At 40.4% G+C, this 16,811-nt stretch overlaps 1 protein-coding gene across 2 annotated transcripts in view; it reads left to right on the top strand.

The window, feature by feature from the left end:
- Nucleotides 1-6,081: 6,081 nt before the first annotated feature.
- LOC113529649 (genetic suppressor element 1) overlaps nucleotides 6,082-16,811 on the top strand; it is a 47,708-nt gene continuing 36,978 nt past the window's right edge. Inside the window, exon 1 of one of the 2 annotated variants that reach the window (XM_026919001.3) lies at nucleotides 6,082-6,750. In XM_026919001.3, coding sequence (XP_026774802.3) covers nucleotides 6,714-6,750 — 37 coding nt within the window. In that variant the 5' untranslated portion in view covers nucleotides 6,082-6,713. Of the gene's footprint in view, nucleotides 6,751-16,274; nucleotides 16,484-16,811 lie in introns of those variants that run through there. The other variant, XM_026919002.3, reaches the window with a different exon arrangement.

Genomic DNA, 16,811 nt, shown 5'->3' with positions numbered 1-16,811 from the left:
TGCCTCGTTTGGTGAAAGTACATGGTTCTTGGTCAAGTGCTGGAGGTCTGGCTTGCAGTACTACATATGAAAGCTTGTCAGCATGCAGCATTCCAGCAAAGATTTTCTGCCCAGAACCACAGTGCTGGAGCAGTGCAAACTCTCCCCCCCTCATGGTTTTAACAAGTGATTATTCCCCATATGATATTGGGACTGTCTTGTTCCATAGTGTAAAAGATAATTGCATTGGTTCAATTTCTCTGGGCCCACCTTAAAAGATCTAATCTCAGTGGGAGACTTAGGCCCTGGCTGTGTTTTTTGCAGTCAGGAAAATCATGTTTATGTTTATGGTTGGCTCTTCTTGGCAAACTAAAAACACTCACCCAGCAGCTACAGATACTGGTTGGCAGTGCCATGTTAGTGTACACTGATGTACTACTCTGGTCCCTCTACTGAAAATATTGATATACTTCTCTTGAGAAACACATACTGCCAGAAATGGAGCACTTACTAAACCAGCTCCAGGGGACTCATTAACCACTGCCAGCTGAAGCAGTGGACTGCAAGCCACCTAACATGGAACACCAACTACAGAAGGCTCCATTTGATTGGGGTGTTAATGGCCTGTAGCGTCTACCCCCTGTGGAGATCTTTCCATTTGATGAGAAGGAGACTAGAGAAACCATGTTTTTACCCCCATGTTCTCCCAATTTGGTCATTTGCCAATTCCCACCCACTAGCCAGCTCCATCCTATCATGTGACAGCTACCAACCAGTTGGATTGAAGGCTAGCACGTGCTTTCTAAGAGACATGTGATACCAGCCACCACATCTTTTTAATCTGTTGCTCAATGAACGCACTCGGATGAAAGCACTAACTGCCGTCTTCTAAATACAAGTGCTCACCAACATACACGATTGGATAGTGTTGCTCTGATTGACAGAAGAGAGAGTAACACTATCCCTCCAACTCAGAGAGCATGGACAATATTTCTCTCTTGTACTCTCGGATGCCTGTAGCATTGTCTTGCAATGAAAGAGCAAAAGCTTTTCTGTGACACCACTTGGGATCCCTAGTCATATTGCTGTGGTATAAGAGAAATAAAACATTTCTGGATGTGCTATTATAGATGCTAATAAGCTTCAGAGTGATAATAGGTTGTATTATTTTCCTATAACAGTGCATCCCATTGTGTTTTATTCCTTACTTGCTGTGGTAGAGCTATGAAGGAACAAAGTGTTGTAGGGAAATTAATAAGTAAGAAATAATTAAGCAAAAAGCAGGAGTGAGCAGCAGACAATATGGTGGTCTTTGTACTAAGCCTGTAATATGGTGAACAACAGTGTGGGAGTGGAGCACATGTTCAAACGAGTCTGAGTTAAAGCTGGCATGCTCCTCTATCAAGCCTTAATCAAAGAACAGGAATACATCACTGTATATTTGCTATTAAACTAATACCATCTTTTTTTCATCTATCAGTCCAAAGCAGAAACAGGGATATGCCACATGTTTTGTGTTTTATTACAGAGTGATATATCTGAGCTATCAGTATCAATCAGCTTTTTTTTATAGTCTCTGAGAATCAGGTGTTCTTCATTAAGAGCATGGATGTCATGGACCTAAAATCCTTAAAGCTGTCCATATAACATTTAAGGATATAGTACATGATGATTGCCTCTCTTTCTCTCTTGTATCACCCTCACATTTCCTTCTGCAGCACTATAATTTGAGTAAAGTTAGAGTTTAAATATACCACTCAAGGTAGCCAGAGGCTAGGTGTGTAATTAGGTTTAATCGGACTGAGACAGGTGTATCTCTAAAACATGGAAAGCATGTTTGCTGTTGCAATTTCAGTCGACTGCTTTATTGCTTCATAATAAAATACATGGGAGTACTGCATCTGGGCTAAATGAATGAATGAATGAATGAATGAATACTTGCATACACACACGTACATGCAAACAGGTCATTAGCACATTCATTACGCTGCCATTAGTGTCAGTATGGGAAGTTAATTAATGTTACTCATGGGGGAGGGGAAGTTCAGGGGATGTAGCTATTTTGGGTTGTGATTGGCCACTCTCTGTTAAACCCCCCACCCCACCCCCCCCAGTCATTACCCATCCTCCCTCCTCCCTCCTTTATGATGCAGATGGCTAGACTGTTAGTAAAAAAAGGGGGAAGTAAAGCAGAGAAGAAAGTGAGAGAGATGACAACAGTCATTTCCGAGATGGATTGATTCAATTTAGCACATATTTGCAGCATCAGGTGACATATGGACATGTTGGCCTCTCTTCTTTTTTAGGAATGCAACAATCTTCAGTGCGGGTGTGTTTGCATGTGAGCTACGTGGGAGGGTGTTTGAAGATGATGTAGATGATGCCTTTGCCACTGGTGGTACCATGTGGCAGAGATCAGAACGAGAACTCTTACTTCACTGTATTTGTTCAGAACAGTTTGGGATGAGAAAAATCTGTGCGAATCTCTAAAAATGTACTCTGTAAAAAGGTAGTGTATTGCACTTTAAGGTGATATTTGTGTCAGTAAATAGTGGCAACTGTATCACAGCAGCTGTTCTCTCTGTGTCACCCATTTATCTTGTTCTTCTCCGTTCAGCTCTATTTTCCCAGTCTAAAGAGAATCATTTACCAGAAGACACAGCCTTCTACAGGTGGTGGTGTTTGACGTTGCTCTTTAGGGCTCTAATTTGAGATCACTTTTAACACCTCTTTTTATGACTCCCTTCAGGATTTGAGTAGAGGCAGCTGTTGCTCAATTGTCATATGCCCTTCCTTTGTCACACATTCACACTGATTAAAAAAAAACATCAATTAAACAGTAAACACAACCAAATGAACACATCATGCCATAGTGCTATCAAACTTAATTTGCTTGGTTTGCGTTTACAGAGAAAATAATGGTCAGCATACTGTATGAGCTTAATAAAATAAGCAGGGGGTTACTATCTTTTTATCTCTTCAGTCCCTTTATCTGCTTCCACCTCTCTTTCCTGTGGTTTGGCACATCCTCTGCTCTCATCTGGCAGTTAGCCTGTATATCTGCACACAGCCACCTCAGCCTGATGTGGTCCGAGCAGGCCTTTCTGTCACTGACAGGCAGGTTAAAGATAGCCAAGTGTAGCTCTCCCTCTCACACATACATATACACACACACACATACACACCTTCTTATCACCTCCACACTTCCGCTGTGAATGTGAGTTGAAATGTAGACATAAGGCTAAAAGTAGAACGACAATAATAAAGTATAACAAGGAAATGAGCATGAATTAAGCATTTGCTATGTAGAGAAGATAACCACACATGAACCACACAGCAGAGGAAATGGGGAGGATGAAACTGCACATTTATGTCAATAAGAGTTAAACAGCAAAGGCCACAGTGACAGAGGTTTTACACTCAGGAACAAAGAGAGCATGAATAAAACATGAAGATTCCTCACAGTTTTGTAACACATTCACACTGCAAATCCTTAAGTGTTCTGTAAATAATAGACAGTGGTGTGTGTGTGTGTCTGCGTTTGTGCATGTGTGTAACGGGTGTAGTAGATCCAAGAACGTTCTCAACAGTCTGTAAACCACCACATCTTTTCAATAATGTAGCTTTGTCGTACGCTGACAGTCTTGTTGAATCTCTGACCAGTGTGCTCTACAACTAATACAGTATATAGAAATGGCAAGAAACCATTTAGTATACTAGGGGGTTGGGGGTCCTTTCCACACATTCAAAACAAAAACTAGCCTAAGCAGAAGCCAATAAAACTTAGAGTTCAAATTCAACATCAAAGAAGTGCCCAGATTACCATTGTTTTTTTTGTCTGATTGGCCATATGGTTAACAAGATAATGTGGGCTTCAACAAAATTATTAACAAAAATGCTTGTTAATAAGTGAATTAGAAAGAATTACAAAATAATTTCACCTGATTGTTGATGAAAGTATTAGAAAACAAAAAGAACACTGTAACGGCATTATCAACACACTAAAACCCCCCATAACCTCGACAGCACATATGATCAAAAAACTGAATAAAATTATTTCTGTTCATGCAGAATTTACACCATTAAAACATTTTCTGCTGCAGTGGTATAGAAGAAAATAAACATGTATTCTGCTTAAGAAATACAAACAGGGGCACAGACAGTGCAAATTCTATGGCTTATTAGGCCTGTTCTCATTGTTGTTTGTGTGTATGACATCACACTTTGTAACCAATCAGCAACAAAGTGTGATGCTAGCCCCGCCCACAGGTGCCATAATCTTCTGTGGCCTGAGCAGGTAACGAAAAACACACAGCTGGTACTAAATCACTGCCCAATAGGAAAACAATAGAGTTTACTGATGCCAAAAGATATTTTTTTACAAAAGAAAAATGTTATTTGAAGAACTGAAAACAATTTTAGAAGTATTTAATTCAGAGTACATGTTTATTTATTCTTATTGCCTATTTAAACCTACTACTTTTTAAAGGATCTTTAAATCAATGTAGTGTAATAACAGTGTAGAAGGTGAGACTGCATGTAGACAAGAAGCAGTGCAGTCAGACAGTATCTGACATGAGGTACTGTTGCTGGAGGCTAAACAATAAATGATGGATCAAGTACGACTGTGTCAAACACACACACACACACACACACACACACACGCACACAGCAGTGTGATAGGTGGTGGTAACTAAACACTAAGTGATGAATAAGAACGTTAATGCTCTCTGTCAGCTGGTCAAAGCCTGACGAATCAGAGAGCCTCCGCTCATGTGACTGGTTTATGATAGATCACAATGCATAACTGATTTAGTGAGAGAGAGAGAAAAAGAGAGATGGAGTGACAAAATGGGGGTAGAAGAGGAATCTTATGACTATTTTAGTCTGTGTGTGCCAGCAGATTCCCATGTCATGTATCATAATTTGTCTGGTCTTTGAGAATGTCAACTCAATCTGGAAAGAGCTACAATATTATAAATACCAATTATTATTATTATTATTATTATTATTATTATTATTATTATTATTATCAATAATAAGGGGCACTACACATATGTATAGGGAGCCATATCCTCTCAGCTGGATCACTGCATGCTGGGGGCAGCTGCTCTTTTATTCTGATACTGTGTCAACTTTCTGGATTGTGTTACCTCGAAATAATTGTGGGATTGTGTGATATTGTGTGTGTGTATATGCACATTCAAAGTTCATGCTTAGGGGTATTGTTCAGTATTGTATGTGTGTGTTTCATAATTATATGAGGCTACAGTGGGCACAGGCTCACCGAAACTGGACAGTTGAGGATTGTAAAACAGACCGGGCACTGTGTTTCCAATTTTCAACTATCCAGTTTGGTGAACTTGTGCCCACTGTAGCCTCAGATTGCTGTTCTTGTTTGACAAAAGTGGTACCTGACAAGGTCTTCTGTTGTTTTAACCCAGGGTTTTGCATGTTGTGCTTTCTGAGATGCTTTTCTGCTCACCACAGTTGTAAAGAGTGTCTTTTGAAATACTGCAGTTACTTCCTTATAGCTCAAACCAATCTGGTCATTCCCCTCTGAACTCATCAACTAATATCATCAACAAGGCATATTCACCCACTGCTTATTGGGTGTTTATTGTGTTCCACACCATTCTCTGTAAACACTAGAGACTGTTATGCGGAAAATCCCAGGAGATCAGCAGTTTCTGTAATACTTAAACAAATATGTCTGGCATCAACAACTATGCCACAGTCAAACACACTGTAATCACATTTTTCCTCTTCTGATGTTTCATAGAAACAATAACTGAAGCTCTTGACTTGTATCTGCATGATTTTATGTATTGCATTGCCGCCATGGCTGATTGGATAATAGCATGAATGAGATGTTCCTATTATAGTGGCCGGTGTATGTATATGTGTGTATGTGCGAATATGTGTGTGTGTTTGGGTGTGTCTGTGTGTACTGGGGGTGCAGAGAACAGATGCCATATCACTCTTCTGCCCTCTCTCTCTTTCATTAGGGCTGACAAATCAGCTGTCACTCAGGCTGCAGTCCAATTTACACCTAATGACTCACGCCTGCACACTGAAGGCAGGGCCAGACCTCTTCTGATCTCTCGCTCTTTCACTCACCTCTCTCTCTCTCTCTCTCTTGCTCTCTGACACTGCGTCTCCCTCACTTTCACTCACATTTTCTCTCCTGCTCACTCTCTTTCTCACTCACTCTCTTTCTCTCTCTCTATCTGTAAGTCTGTCACTCACATTCTCTCTCCCTCTCTCCCTATGCACAAGCTCACACATACGCAGATCAGTGAGTGGAGAAAGCTGTGTGTGTGTGCGTGTGTGTGTGTTTGCTCCTCCTCTCCCTCCAGCCGTGCAGTCAGCAGCGGGATGCTGTGATAGAGAGAAGAAGGAGAAGAGGATTAAAGAGGGGGAGAGGCAGGGAATGCTCACTCTGGAGGGAGGACCTCGCCTTGTGTTCGGGATGAAGGGATGACACATTCTGCATGCTTGTTATTAGGACTATTCATTTGGAGCTTAACTCGGGTTTGGCTCTGTCCATCCTCCCTTGTCTCACTCTCAGACTCGGATCTCCCAGGAATGAAATGGATTCCCTGACTTTCACCTGTACAGCACGGCAGGAGCTCGTCTGACGAGTGAACCCTTGTTCAGAGAGCAGCAGGGGCCTCCTGCTGAGCGTCAGTCTCTCTGTGTTTCAGTGTGACTTCAGGATCCTTCATTACAGCATGTTTGGACTAAAGGCTCCACTCTACTATCTGTCTGGTATGATGGCATTAACTCTATCAGCTGTGTGTGTGTGTGTGTGTGTGTGTGTGTGTAGGGGGGGTCGAATGGCAGATAGGGGAGGCTAGAAGGTTAATTCGAGGAGAGCTCTGGTGATTTCGAGGTTAAGGAGAGGGCGGGAGAGAGGCTGGAGCTGTAAGTGGGATTGAGAGAGAGAGAGAGCGAGAGAGAGAGAGGGGGGGGAGGCTGAGCAAGCAATACTGAAACTGAGAGAAAGAGAGAGAGAGAGAGGGAGAGAAAGATACAGAGAGAAAGAGAGAGGAACAATATACACAATACATTATGTGCGTATGATTTTTCTGTAAACACAGATTACACTGCTCTTAGGTGTACAATAAATGTTCTGTACTCGATTTGCTGTGTTTGCAGTGTGTTTTGTTAAAGAGGTGGAAGGATGTGTTCTCATCTCACGCTTCAGTACGAGAGTGAGAGCAAGATGATAGTTTGTGTTTTCATTTAAATATGGCTCAGTAACAAACTAACAAAGGAGTGTATTATTGTTTGACCTATTACTGGAATGTGAATTATTTATAACAGGTATTTGTCAAGTTCTTAAATGTTGAATTATCTTCCATCTGTGTTTATTTTTGTATTTAACATGCTCATAAATGTTTTACGACACTGTCATGATTATCAGAGGTGTCACAGAGAAGGCGCCGGATTACACTAGTCTTCCTGTTTGTAGTACTACCTAGTCTGCTAAGGTTTCCACTGACCCACACTGCGCTCTCACCTTCGCCCTTTGACTCTTTGGACCCAAAGGTCAGATTAGTGTTGAGTAGTGAGAGTAGCGGCACCGGCAGTTCCATCTGTGCAAATTCCCCAATTTTACTGGAAGAAAGAACACACAGACAGAGGAGTGATAATGATAGTGGCACATGAAAGAGGCATGATGCTGCACTTCCTAGAGTCTATGTATATTCATGTTTTGTGTGTGTTTGTGTGTATGTGTGTGTGTGTGTGTGACTGTGGTCGATACAGCACTGTCAGTCCAGAGCTCATCAGCATTATTAATAAACTAGACAGAGACTGCCACACATCACCATCTGTGCTTGCAGAACTGCTGCCGCTCTGACACACACACACACACACACACACACACAGATGCCACTAACGCAAAACCAATTCCTTTTTTCTAGAACCATTAACATTACTCTGAATTTACAGCAGGTCAGTTTGCTGGTGGGAACAGAAAATTGTACACATTGTATATTTTACAGCAGCCTGTAAATCACACATTCCTGGTAATGATTAAACTATATTGTTACGGTTTTGCCCCACTCCTGTTTGAAAGATCAATTTAAATAAGAAGCCCACAGATGTAGCTGATGATAAAAGTGCTTATAAAGGGCATAACCATGTCTCTGACATGATTTAATGACGATAGCTATTCATATGTGTGTGTGTGTGTTTGTATGAGAGATAGTTTGTGTGTAAGTGCAGTTGTGAGTCTTGTTTGTTCATGTGTGTATGTGTGTATATGGTGCGTGTGTGTGTGTGTGTGTGTCTCCACCCCCACCCTTCTCCACTCTTCTTCTCAGTGGGTAGCCAGCTATCCTTTGGTACTCTCCATTCTCTTCACTCTTTCACTCATTCATACACAGAATAGCACTCATCCCCATACCCCCCCCAAACACACACACACACACACACACACACACACACCCTATCGACTGTCCCTCCTTCCCCTCAGCCACCGTTGCTACAGTGACCATGTCAGACACTCGCTCATCCCTCTATGATTACTTGAGTGGAAAAGAAGCATTCGAAATAAATAAATAAATAAACAGATGACAGGAATGAGGGGAAGAAATGAAGCCAGAAACCGAGAGAGAGAGCACGAGAAAACAAATAGGACAGGTAATATCAGTTATGCTGCACACAGAGAAGTGAGGAAAAGAAGAAGAGTTGAAGTGGATTGGAAACAGACAGGTAGATGGGAGAAGCACAGTGTCATGTAAAGGTCCTGACATGTGGCATACACTTCCCTATTAGTAACTTCCGTATTTAGCATCTCTTCATTCTGTTAAGTAAACATTCTTAAAGGGATATTCCAGCATTTTCAACCCACACATCTCTAGCATATGTGTAATTACTACTGACAAGAATTTTGACATGTTTTCCTACTGAGATAAGAACAGACAACTTGTTTACTCAAAGCTCACTTATAATGAAAGTCCAAGGGCAATTGAATAGGCTCCGGATCCACCGCAACCCAGACCAGGAAGATTTCATGACGTAAATTAAGATCTAAATCTGTATAATTCATTCTTTCAACATTCAGGAATTACTTTTTCCAGTAACACTGTGTCGGATGACAGTGCTCATAAAGCTATTTACAATGGGTATAAAAAGTCTATACACCCCTTTTAAAATGGTTTTTGTGAAGTAAAAGATAAGATGATGTCAGACCTTTTTTATTTGTGTAAAGTACACAAATAAAGAGAAAAACAATAAGAAACTTTTCAGGAAAAAAAGAAAAAGAAAAAACTTACAATAACCTGGTTGCGTAAGTGTGTACACCCCTAAACTATTAGTTTTATAAAGCACCTTTTGATTTTATTACACCACTCAGTCTTTTTGGATAAGAGTCTATCAGTGTGGCATATCTTGACTTGGCAATATTTTCCCACTTTTTCTTGCAAAAACATTCTAGATCTGTCAAATTGTAAGGACATCTCCTGTGCACAGCCCACTTCAGGTCACCCCACAGATTTTTAGTTGGATTCAGGTCAGGGCTCTGGCTAGGCCATTCAAAAACATTGATCGTTTTTTGGTTAAGCTGTTCATTTGTTGATTTTTTATGTATGCTTTGGGGCATTGTCATGCTGAAAGGTGAAATTCCTTTTCATCTTCAGCTTACTAGCAGACACCTGAAGGTTTAGCATGAAAATTGACTGGTATTTGTAGTTATTCATGATTCCCTCCACCTTGATAAAAGCCTCAGTTCTGGCTGAAAAGAAGCAGCGCTAAAGCATGACGCTGCCACCACCATGCTTCACCATGGGTATGGTGTTCTTTTGGTAATGTGCTTTTTTTGAGGTAATTTAGTTAAGCTTGGATGTTTTTTTGTGAGAAAGGAGATACAAGGAGATCCAAAATCCTACAGAAACAGCTGTTCTTTATTTCAGGTTGATCAGAATAATTTCATTGATGACAGCTTTATGATAATTACTTTTGAACATGAGATTGAATGTGATTGGTTCATTGTGAACACAGCCACATCCCCAATTATAAAAGGGTGTGCACGCTTGTGCAACAAAGTTATTGTAACTTTTTTATATTGCCTATTTTCCCGAAAATGTTTCTGATTGTTTTTCACTTAAATATTATATGTTGTAATTTCACACTGAGGGTGGGAAAAGTTCTGACATGATTTATTTTGGTTTAATTTTTTTCATCACTAAAACTTGTCCCTTTAACAGGGGTGTGTAGACGTTTTATATCCGCTGTATACCACAGTGATGTTTAATGCTTGAATCTGATTGGTCAGGCGATGTGCATTGTTCTCATATACATGTCGTTTAAAAAAGTAAAACGTATAATTGTTCATGTGGTGAAATCTTTTTGTTAGGAGACGTTTATTTAACATTTATGGAAGGAGTCGGGTTTGTAAGCACTTTGCAACAGTCATGGTGTTTTGCGAAGTTTATAGCACAGGAAAGTCTTCATGATAGAAGAGTTTACGCTTTCCATTTTCACAATAAAATGACAAATGACTCTGCTTAACTTTACATCTGAGTCAAAACTGTGCTATGATACCTTCCAAGCCGATTTACAATAAAATATTAGAACAGCTTACTTTGAGGCTTAGTGTACTTCTGGTATGTCAGAGCCACTTGTTGGGGATGATTATAACATATGGCTTGATATGATAATTATATGACAGTCGTAACACAGCCTTTTGTAAAAAAAAAAAAAAAAAAAACATCTGTGTCAGCTCACATACCAGAAGCTGAATAAGTCTTTATGAATATGTATCCACGCTTTGTCAGTTGTCTTGAAGTGCTTAGGGAAGTGACATATAGCATTATAAACACCAGTCAATAAATTCATAGTTTTTTTTTTTTTTTTTTTACTGTATTGCTCCAGTATTTGAAAGTTGCCTAAAACTCCACAAGAACATCTTTGATGATACTTTCTCAAACATTGGTCTCTTCCTAAAATGGATGTAGTTTTGAATTTGTGTTATATATTTGCAATATTTTAAACATTTATTGATAGATTTCAACAACTACTCACCTTAGGTATGAAAATAATGTCAAAGTTTCCTTAGAACAAGGAAACGTCAAAAAATTTTTACCTTGGTAGTCACACACACACACACACACACACACCCACACACACACTACAGATGTTATACAGATATAATGAAGAAAAAAAAGGGTGAAAAATGCTGCAGTATTCAGTTAACTATACAGTATGTGCTTGTATACATGTTTCTTGGGATCTTGAAGTAATGTTTAATCTTGTTTTATATTTTAATAGATTTTTAGAACTTTTTGTATGATGGGCTCTTAAATTATATGGCAGGAAACTGTGATGAGTGAGGCAGTAAATGAGGGAGGGATAGAGAGATACAGAGTGTGATGTTTGTGTGTATGTGATTGTTCAGGAGGCTTGACTGTATTGACTGAGAAGTGCAGTATGTGCTCCCAGATGTCCAATGTCTCTTACATTTATCCACTTGCTTCTGTCTGCAGTGCCTGGCTTTCTAAACGGTCCTCTTCTCGCAGGTGCATTGGGGAGAGTGTGTGTCTAACTGAAAGGCAGTGAATATCAAGTGTGCCAGCTGTGCTTCTAACTGCGGCTCCAGAGGCCTCAACCACAATGCTGTCACTCACTCACTCACTTCTAACCATGTGCATGTTGCTCAGAGAGAGAGACAAAAGGAGCAATGAGACAGTGTGTTTAACCGTGTGCTTAACCACAAGATCACAAGAGTAGATATAGGTAGACATTCGCTTCTAAAGATCTCTTAACATAGATGTCTGAAGGGCATACAACAGATTCTATACTGAGACACAGACACAAACAAACAGACGCACACAAACACAGGATTTGTTGAAAGATGGGCTTTCTTTCACTTCATATAGGCAGGTGTGTGTGTGTGTGTGTGTGTGTGTGTGTGTGTGTGTGTGTGCTCGTGTGTGGTTAGGCAGAGTGCCAGCAGGTTTAATTGCTCAGAGACTCTAGAGGCCCCATTAAACTTATGTTACTGATCTTTGTCTCTCATTCTGTCCCACATAATTCGTAAATGATCTATAAAACCTAACATTATGAGATTGTGTTGACCAGTAACAGCACCTTGGGCTGTGGCACAAACCACTTTTACACTTTTATGGTAATGATCTTGTGGTATTCTTGCATTCTTGCTTGTAACAAATCTACTTGTAGCAGAATTATTGCAGCCATGAATTTAAAAGGAATTAGGAAACAGACATTACAGTCAGCCTAAAGTTGTTTTGAAGACCACACAATTAGCTTGGTAGGGCGATTCGGCATTAGGCTACAGAAATAATAACACAGAAAGCCTAGACTTTTCAGCAAGAAATCCAGATTCTATGAATATTTGAAAAGATTTAAAATGCCAACATCCCTGCATGCTCTTGTATGTAAGGAATAAAACATGTAAGGAATAAAACATGACATTGCATGCTTTTAAATTGCTGTGGTATAAGATGAATAAAGCACTTTGGGATGCACTATTATAGGAAAATAATTAACAAAAGGGTGTAAGACTAATTCTCCTTCACATCAGGCCGCATCACACCAACCCATCATTGATTAATTTTCTATAACAGCATTTCCAAAGTGTGTCATTCCTCCTATATCATTGGCAATCATTACAAAAACATGAACATAAATGTCAAATAAGTTATAAAAATAACTCCTTACAGAAAGCTCCACCATATCAACAATTCTACATTGTTCTTTGTAAATTACATGGGTTTTTTTTTTTTTCATTTGTTTATTATTAGGCAATTTTCAGGCATTTACAATTTTCAGCTCTATTTCTTAAAACAATAGTGAGAATTCTTCAGTAACACATTACAGACTTTGACAAGTCTTTGCTTTAAATTTTCCTTTTTTTGCTCAGAAAGCATTTTTTTCCAGAAATCATAGAAATCATGTTTTATAATGTGTAGCTACAAACCTGCGAGGGAAAAGGCTAACACGTGCTTCCTCCACTAGTCACTGTATCCTTTCAAAGCTATGATAGGAGCCCTTTTATACAGCTCACAGAGGATCATGATTTGCTAATGATGGTTAGAGAGGAGGGCAATCATTTTCACCCAGAGGACATGGCCAATTTAGACTCCTAGGCACTGATGCATATAGCATTGTTAGGATTCTTGTGTGATATTAACCAGTGAGTTTTATCTTATCTGTCATATAGCCAGTCTATTACTGAACAGAACCTCACTGTAATCAATCAGAAAGAACACACAATGCAGCACTATGCATATCTCCACAGCTGTCGTGGCTCTTCCTTATTTCCATCAACATCTTCCTTTCTGTACTATAGATTGGAAAGCTGTATATTAATCCTAGTCTGTGCAGGCCAGTGTAAGTAGGCCAGTGCAGCGTAGCCCGTCCACCCTCCCACACGTTGTACAGCGCTAGCCCTGGTGCTAAAGCTAACACATTAAAGAAGCTCAGGTCTGATGTTAATGCTTAATAAGGGCAACCGGTATCCATGATGACTAACAATGCGAGTCTGACCCCTGAATAAACACGGCTGATCTTCAGGGATAAGGAGGCACCAGAAACAAAGAACAAGATTAACTCTCTCTCTCTCTCTCTCTCTCTCTCTGTCTCTCTCTCTCTCTCTCTCTCTCAAAAAAAGCTATAACTAGCCCATAGTCATATGACTATGACTTTTCTCTCGGGGCCAAAAAATGAATCAAAAGTGTAATTAATTTGTTTGAGTCATTGCTGTAACTAATAAGCTGGTAATTATATTGTATTTTCCAGTAGTGTGGTTTTTCTTTCTTTCTCTCTGTGAAACATTTTCTCTAATTTGTAGAAAACAAATCTCTTTGATGCATCAGCCAATTAAGGAAGGAAGTGTGTGTGTGTGTGAGACACAGAAGACCTGTGGGCTCAATTCAGTATGTGTTCGATTCTCCTCTCAAGCACACTATGATGCCCCGCTGCTTTGGGACTAATAAAGCAGGAGAAGGGATTTCTGTACTATATGATCTGCTTTAACACTCAGTGTTTACTATTCCATCCAAGTGGCTCTCCTGTGTTTCGCTCTTATCCTCCACACGGCTCCTCGTTTGCATAATCTGCATAATCAGCCTGATTTCAACAGCTAGCACTTCTGCATATGATCATGTGGCTAAGTGGTAAATCAAAATTAGGGCAATCATTTGTGAGCCCATGGCAAGCTGCTACTGCTAGAACACACACACATACACACTCACACACAGACACACACACAATGAGAGAGAGAGAGAGAGAGAGAGAGAGAGAGATACAATACATCTCAGACTTAGGCTTCTGTGTATCTTTTTCCCTTGTGAGCCTTCTTTTCCTTTCTCTGTTCAATGTGCACGTGTGTGTGTGTGTGTGTGTGTGTGTGTGTGAGGAAGAGCTGTGTTGCAAGGAGAGCAGGGAAGTTTAACTAGTGTTCTCTTGTCAACAAAAGAAAGGTAAGACAAAGCACGGCACATTTAGGAAGAGATCCCTCTTTCCATAAACACACCCCAATGTGTACACACACACACACACGTGCACATGTGCAAACATACACACGTGTGCGTGCACACACACACACACTCACACACACACACACACACACACATATACACATCATTTGTAACAAATAGAAATATTGAGATCCTGGTGTCAAGAAATGATTTTATTGCCATCCCTCTCTCTTTCTTTCTGTGTCTCTCACGCTGTATCTGTCTCTCTCTCATGCTCTCTCTCTTTCTCTTTCAAATAGCAGTCACCACATTCACCTGCTGTTTCTGTTTATTCTAGCCTGCTTATCTTACACCCCTGCATACTGCACTCTGTTTGTTTATCCAGTGGGTGTGTGTGCAGGTGTGTGTGTGGCCATCCTCCATCTAATCACGCTAATCTCCATTTATAACCCTATCTCTCTCTCACTGTGTCAGCCAGCACACAATGAATCACTCTCTCTTTTCCCACTCCCTAACACGCTACACTTTAATTACCTTAAGGAAAGTCAAAGCCGAGAGCTGTAATATACATGTATGAATTTAAAACCGTTAGGGTGGAGGACATGTCATGACCTTTGTGTCGGATGGTTCTCTGTGTCTCTGGGGGAAGATGGAACATCTGATAGGTGCTTGTAATACTGAGTTCATGATGTGTAGTGTGTGTGTGTGTGTGTGTGTGTGTGTGTGTGTGTGTGTGTGTGTGTGTGTGTCCAAGAATAATACCATAGGTATAGATATCAAAGCCTGAGTGTGGTCATGTGATTAAAATGAAAGCCTGTGAATATCAAGAGGGAGAGTGGGAAGCTAGAAGACTGTATTTAGGAGATAAATCATCATTATCTATTTTTCTCACATGTGAAAATAAAACTGCATATCCTCTGTGTAAAAAAAATAACTACATGTGAAAAGTCCACAACATATGAAATTATGTGAAACACAATATGTGAAGCATCTGAAAGCATGGGTGTGAATTTCCCATGTGAATTTCGTGTGGCTTTTTTAGTTTTCCTCTAAATTTTATCTATATTATGTGTGAGGTGAAAAAAACAGCCTTTTTTTTAATGAGGACCAGAATTATTCTTATTTGGCTAAAAATATACACCCCCCTCCTTCCCTAAGCACTGGGGCTGTAGGAGAACAATGCAAACAGCTAATAAATAACTTCGTTTTTTTTTTCTCCTTAGGCCTATGTGTATGTGTATGTGTGTGTGTGTGTGTGTTTTCTGAGGCTGATGTGCTGCTGCTTTCTACTTTTCCTTCAAACAGCTGCACTCAAATTGTAGCAATGACAAATTGATCTCTTCAACATACATCCTCACTCTCTCTCTCTCTCTCTCTCTCCCGTCTATTGTCCATAATCCCCCCCCCCCCCCCCCCCCCCCCCGGGTTTCACAGCCGCAGGTGCTTCAGTTATCAGTTAGTACTAACTGCCACACATTTGCACACACATGCACACGTACGTCCCCCCCACACACATATACAGTAGAAGCGCACAAACACACACATACACACACACACACACACACAGTTTCCAAGACCTTTGACTTGTTTAAAAAGGTTTGTAAACGCTGACATTTTCCCACAGCTGCTGAACTCTTTCTTTTCTGGTGCCACCACACACTTGACTTAGCACACACACACTCTCTCACACACACAAGGTTCGAGCTCACAATGTGTATATGTGAGCACAAGTGTGTGTGTGTGTGTGTGTGTGTGTGTGTACGTGTGTGTAGGCACACAGGAGGTGGGAATCCACAGGAGAGGAGAATGCTGTAAGCTGGAACTCCCCCCTCGTTTCCCTTCTCCCCTTGGCTTTTCTCTCTCTCTTCATGCAGCTTCCTCTCTCACCACTGAAGGGCTGCACGCCTGTCATTAGCACAAAATGGGGGAGGTGCAAGTGCCTCTGGGTACTGATGGGGTGTCTGATCAGGGAGGCGAGGAGGAGACATTCTTCTGAATAGAGAGAGGCAGAAAGGGAGCGAGGGGGAAAATGAAGAGGGGGTTCATCAGTGCAGGTGGGAGCACAGTCTTTTCATTTTTTTCATTCTTTCACTCATCTGTTTTGGATGGCAGAGTGTGTGTTATAAAGGCTGCTTGTTTCCTGCCTGTGATTCCACGATGGCATTCATTGTCACTGATTACATTTACATGTACAAAATAATCACCTAACTGTGAAAGATCAAATCCTGGCAATAATCCAACAAATTTGGACTCACTTAAGGGTCTCTGGGTCTAAGTGGCTTGATAATTTGATGCTATAATTTAATTTATTAAACAAGGTTTCACTTTACTTGTTACTACTTATTTTAGAGTTTGCTTAAGAAAACCATGTTATTTCATTGC

The sequence above is a fragment of the Pangasianodon hypophthalmus genome, chromosome 9 (genome assembly GCF_027358585.1).
Source record: "Pangasianodon hypophthalmus isolate fPanHyp1 chromosome 9, fPanHyp1.pri, whole genome shotgun sequence".
NCBI classification, from domain to species: domain Eukaryota; kingdom Metazoa; phylum Chordata; class Actinopteri; order Siluriformes; family Pangasiidae; genus Pangasianodon; species Pangasianodon hypophthalmus.
Note: the sequence above shows the minus strand (reverse complement) of the source record. Positions and strands in the feature narration are given on the sequence as shown.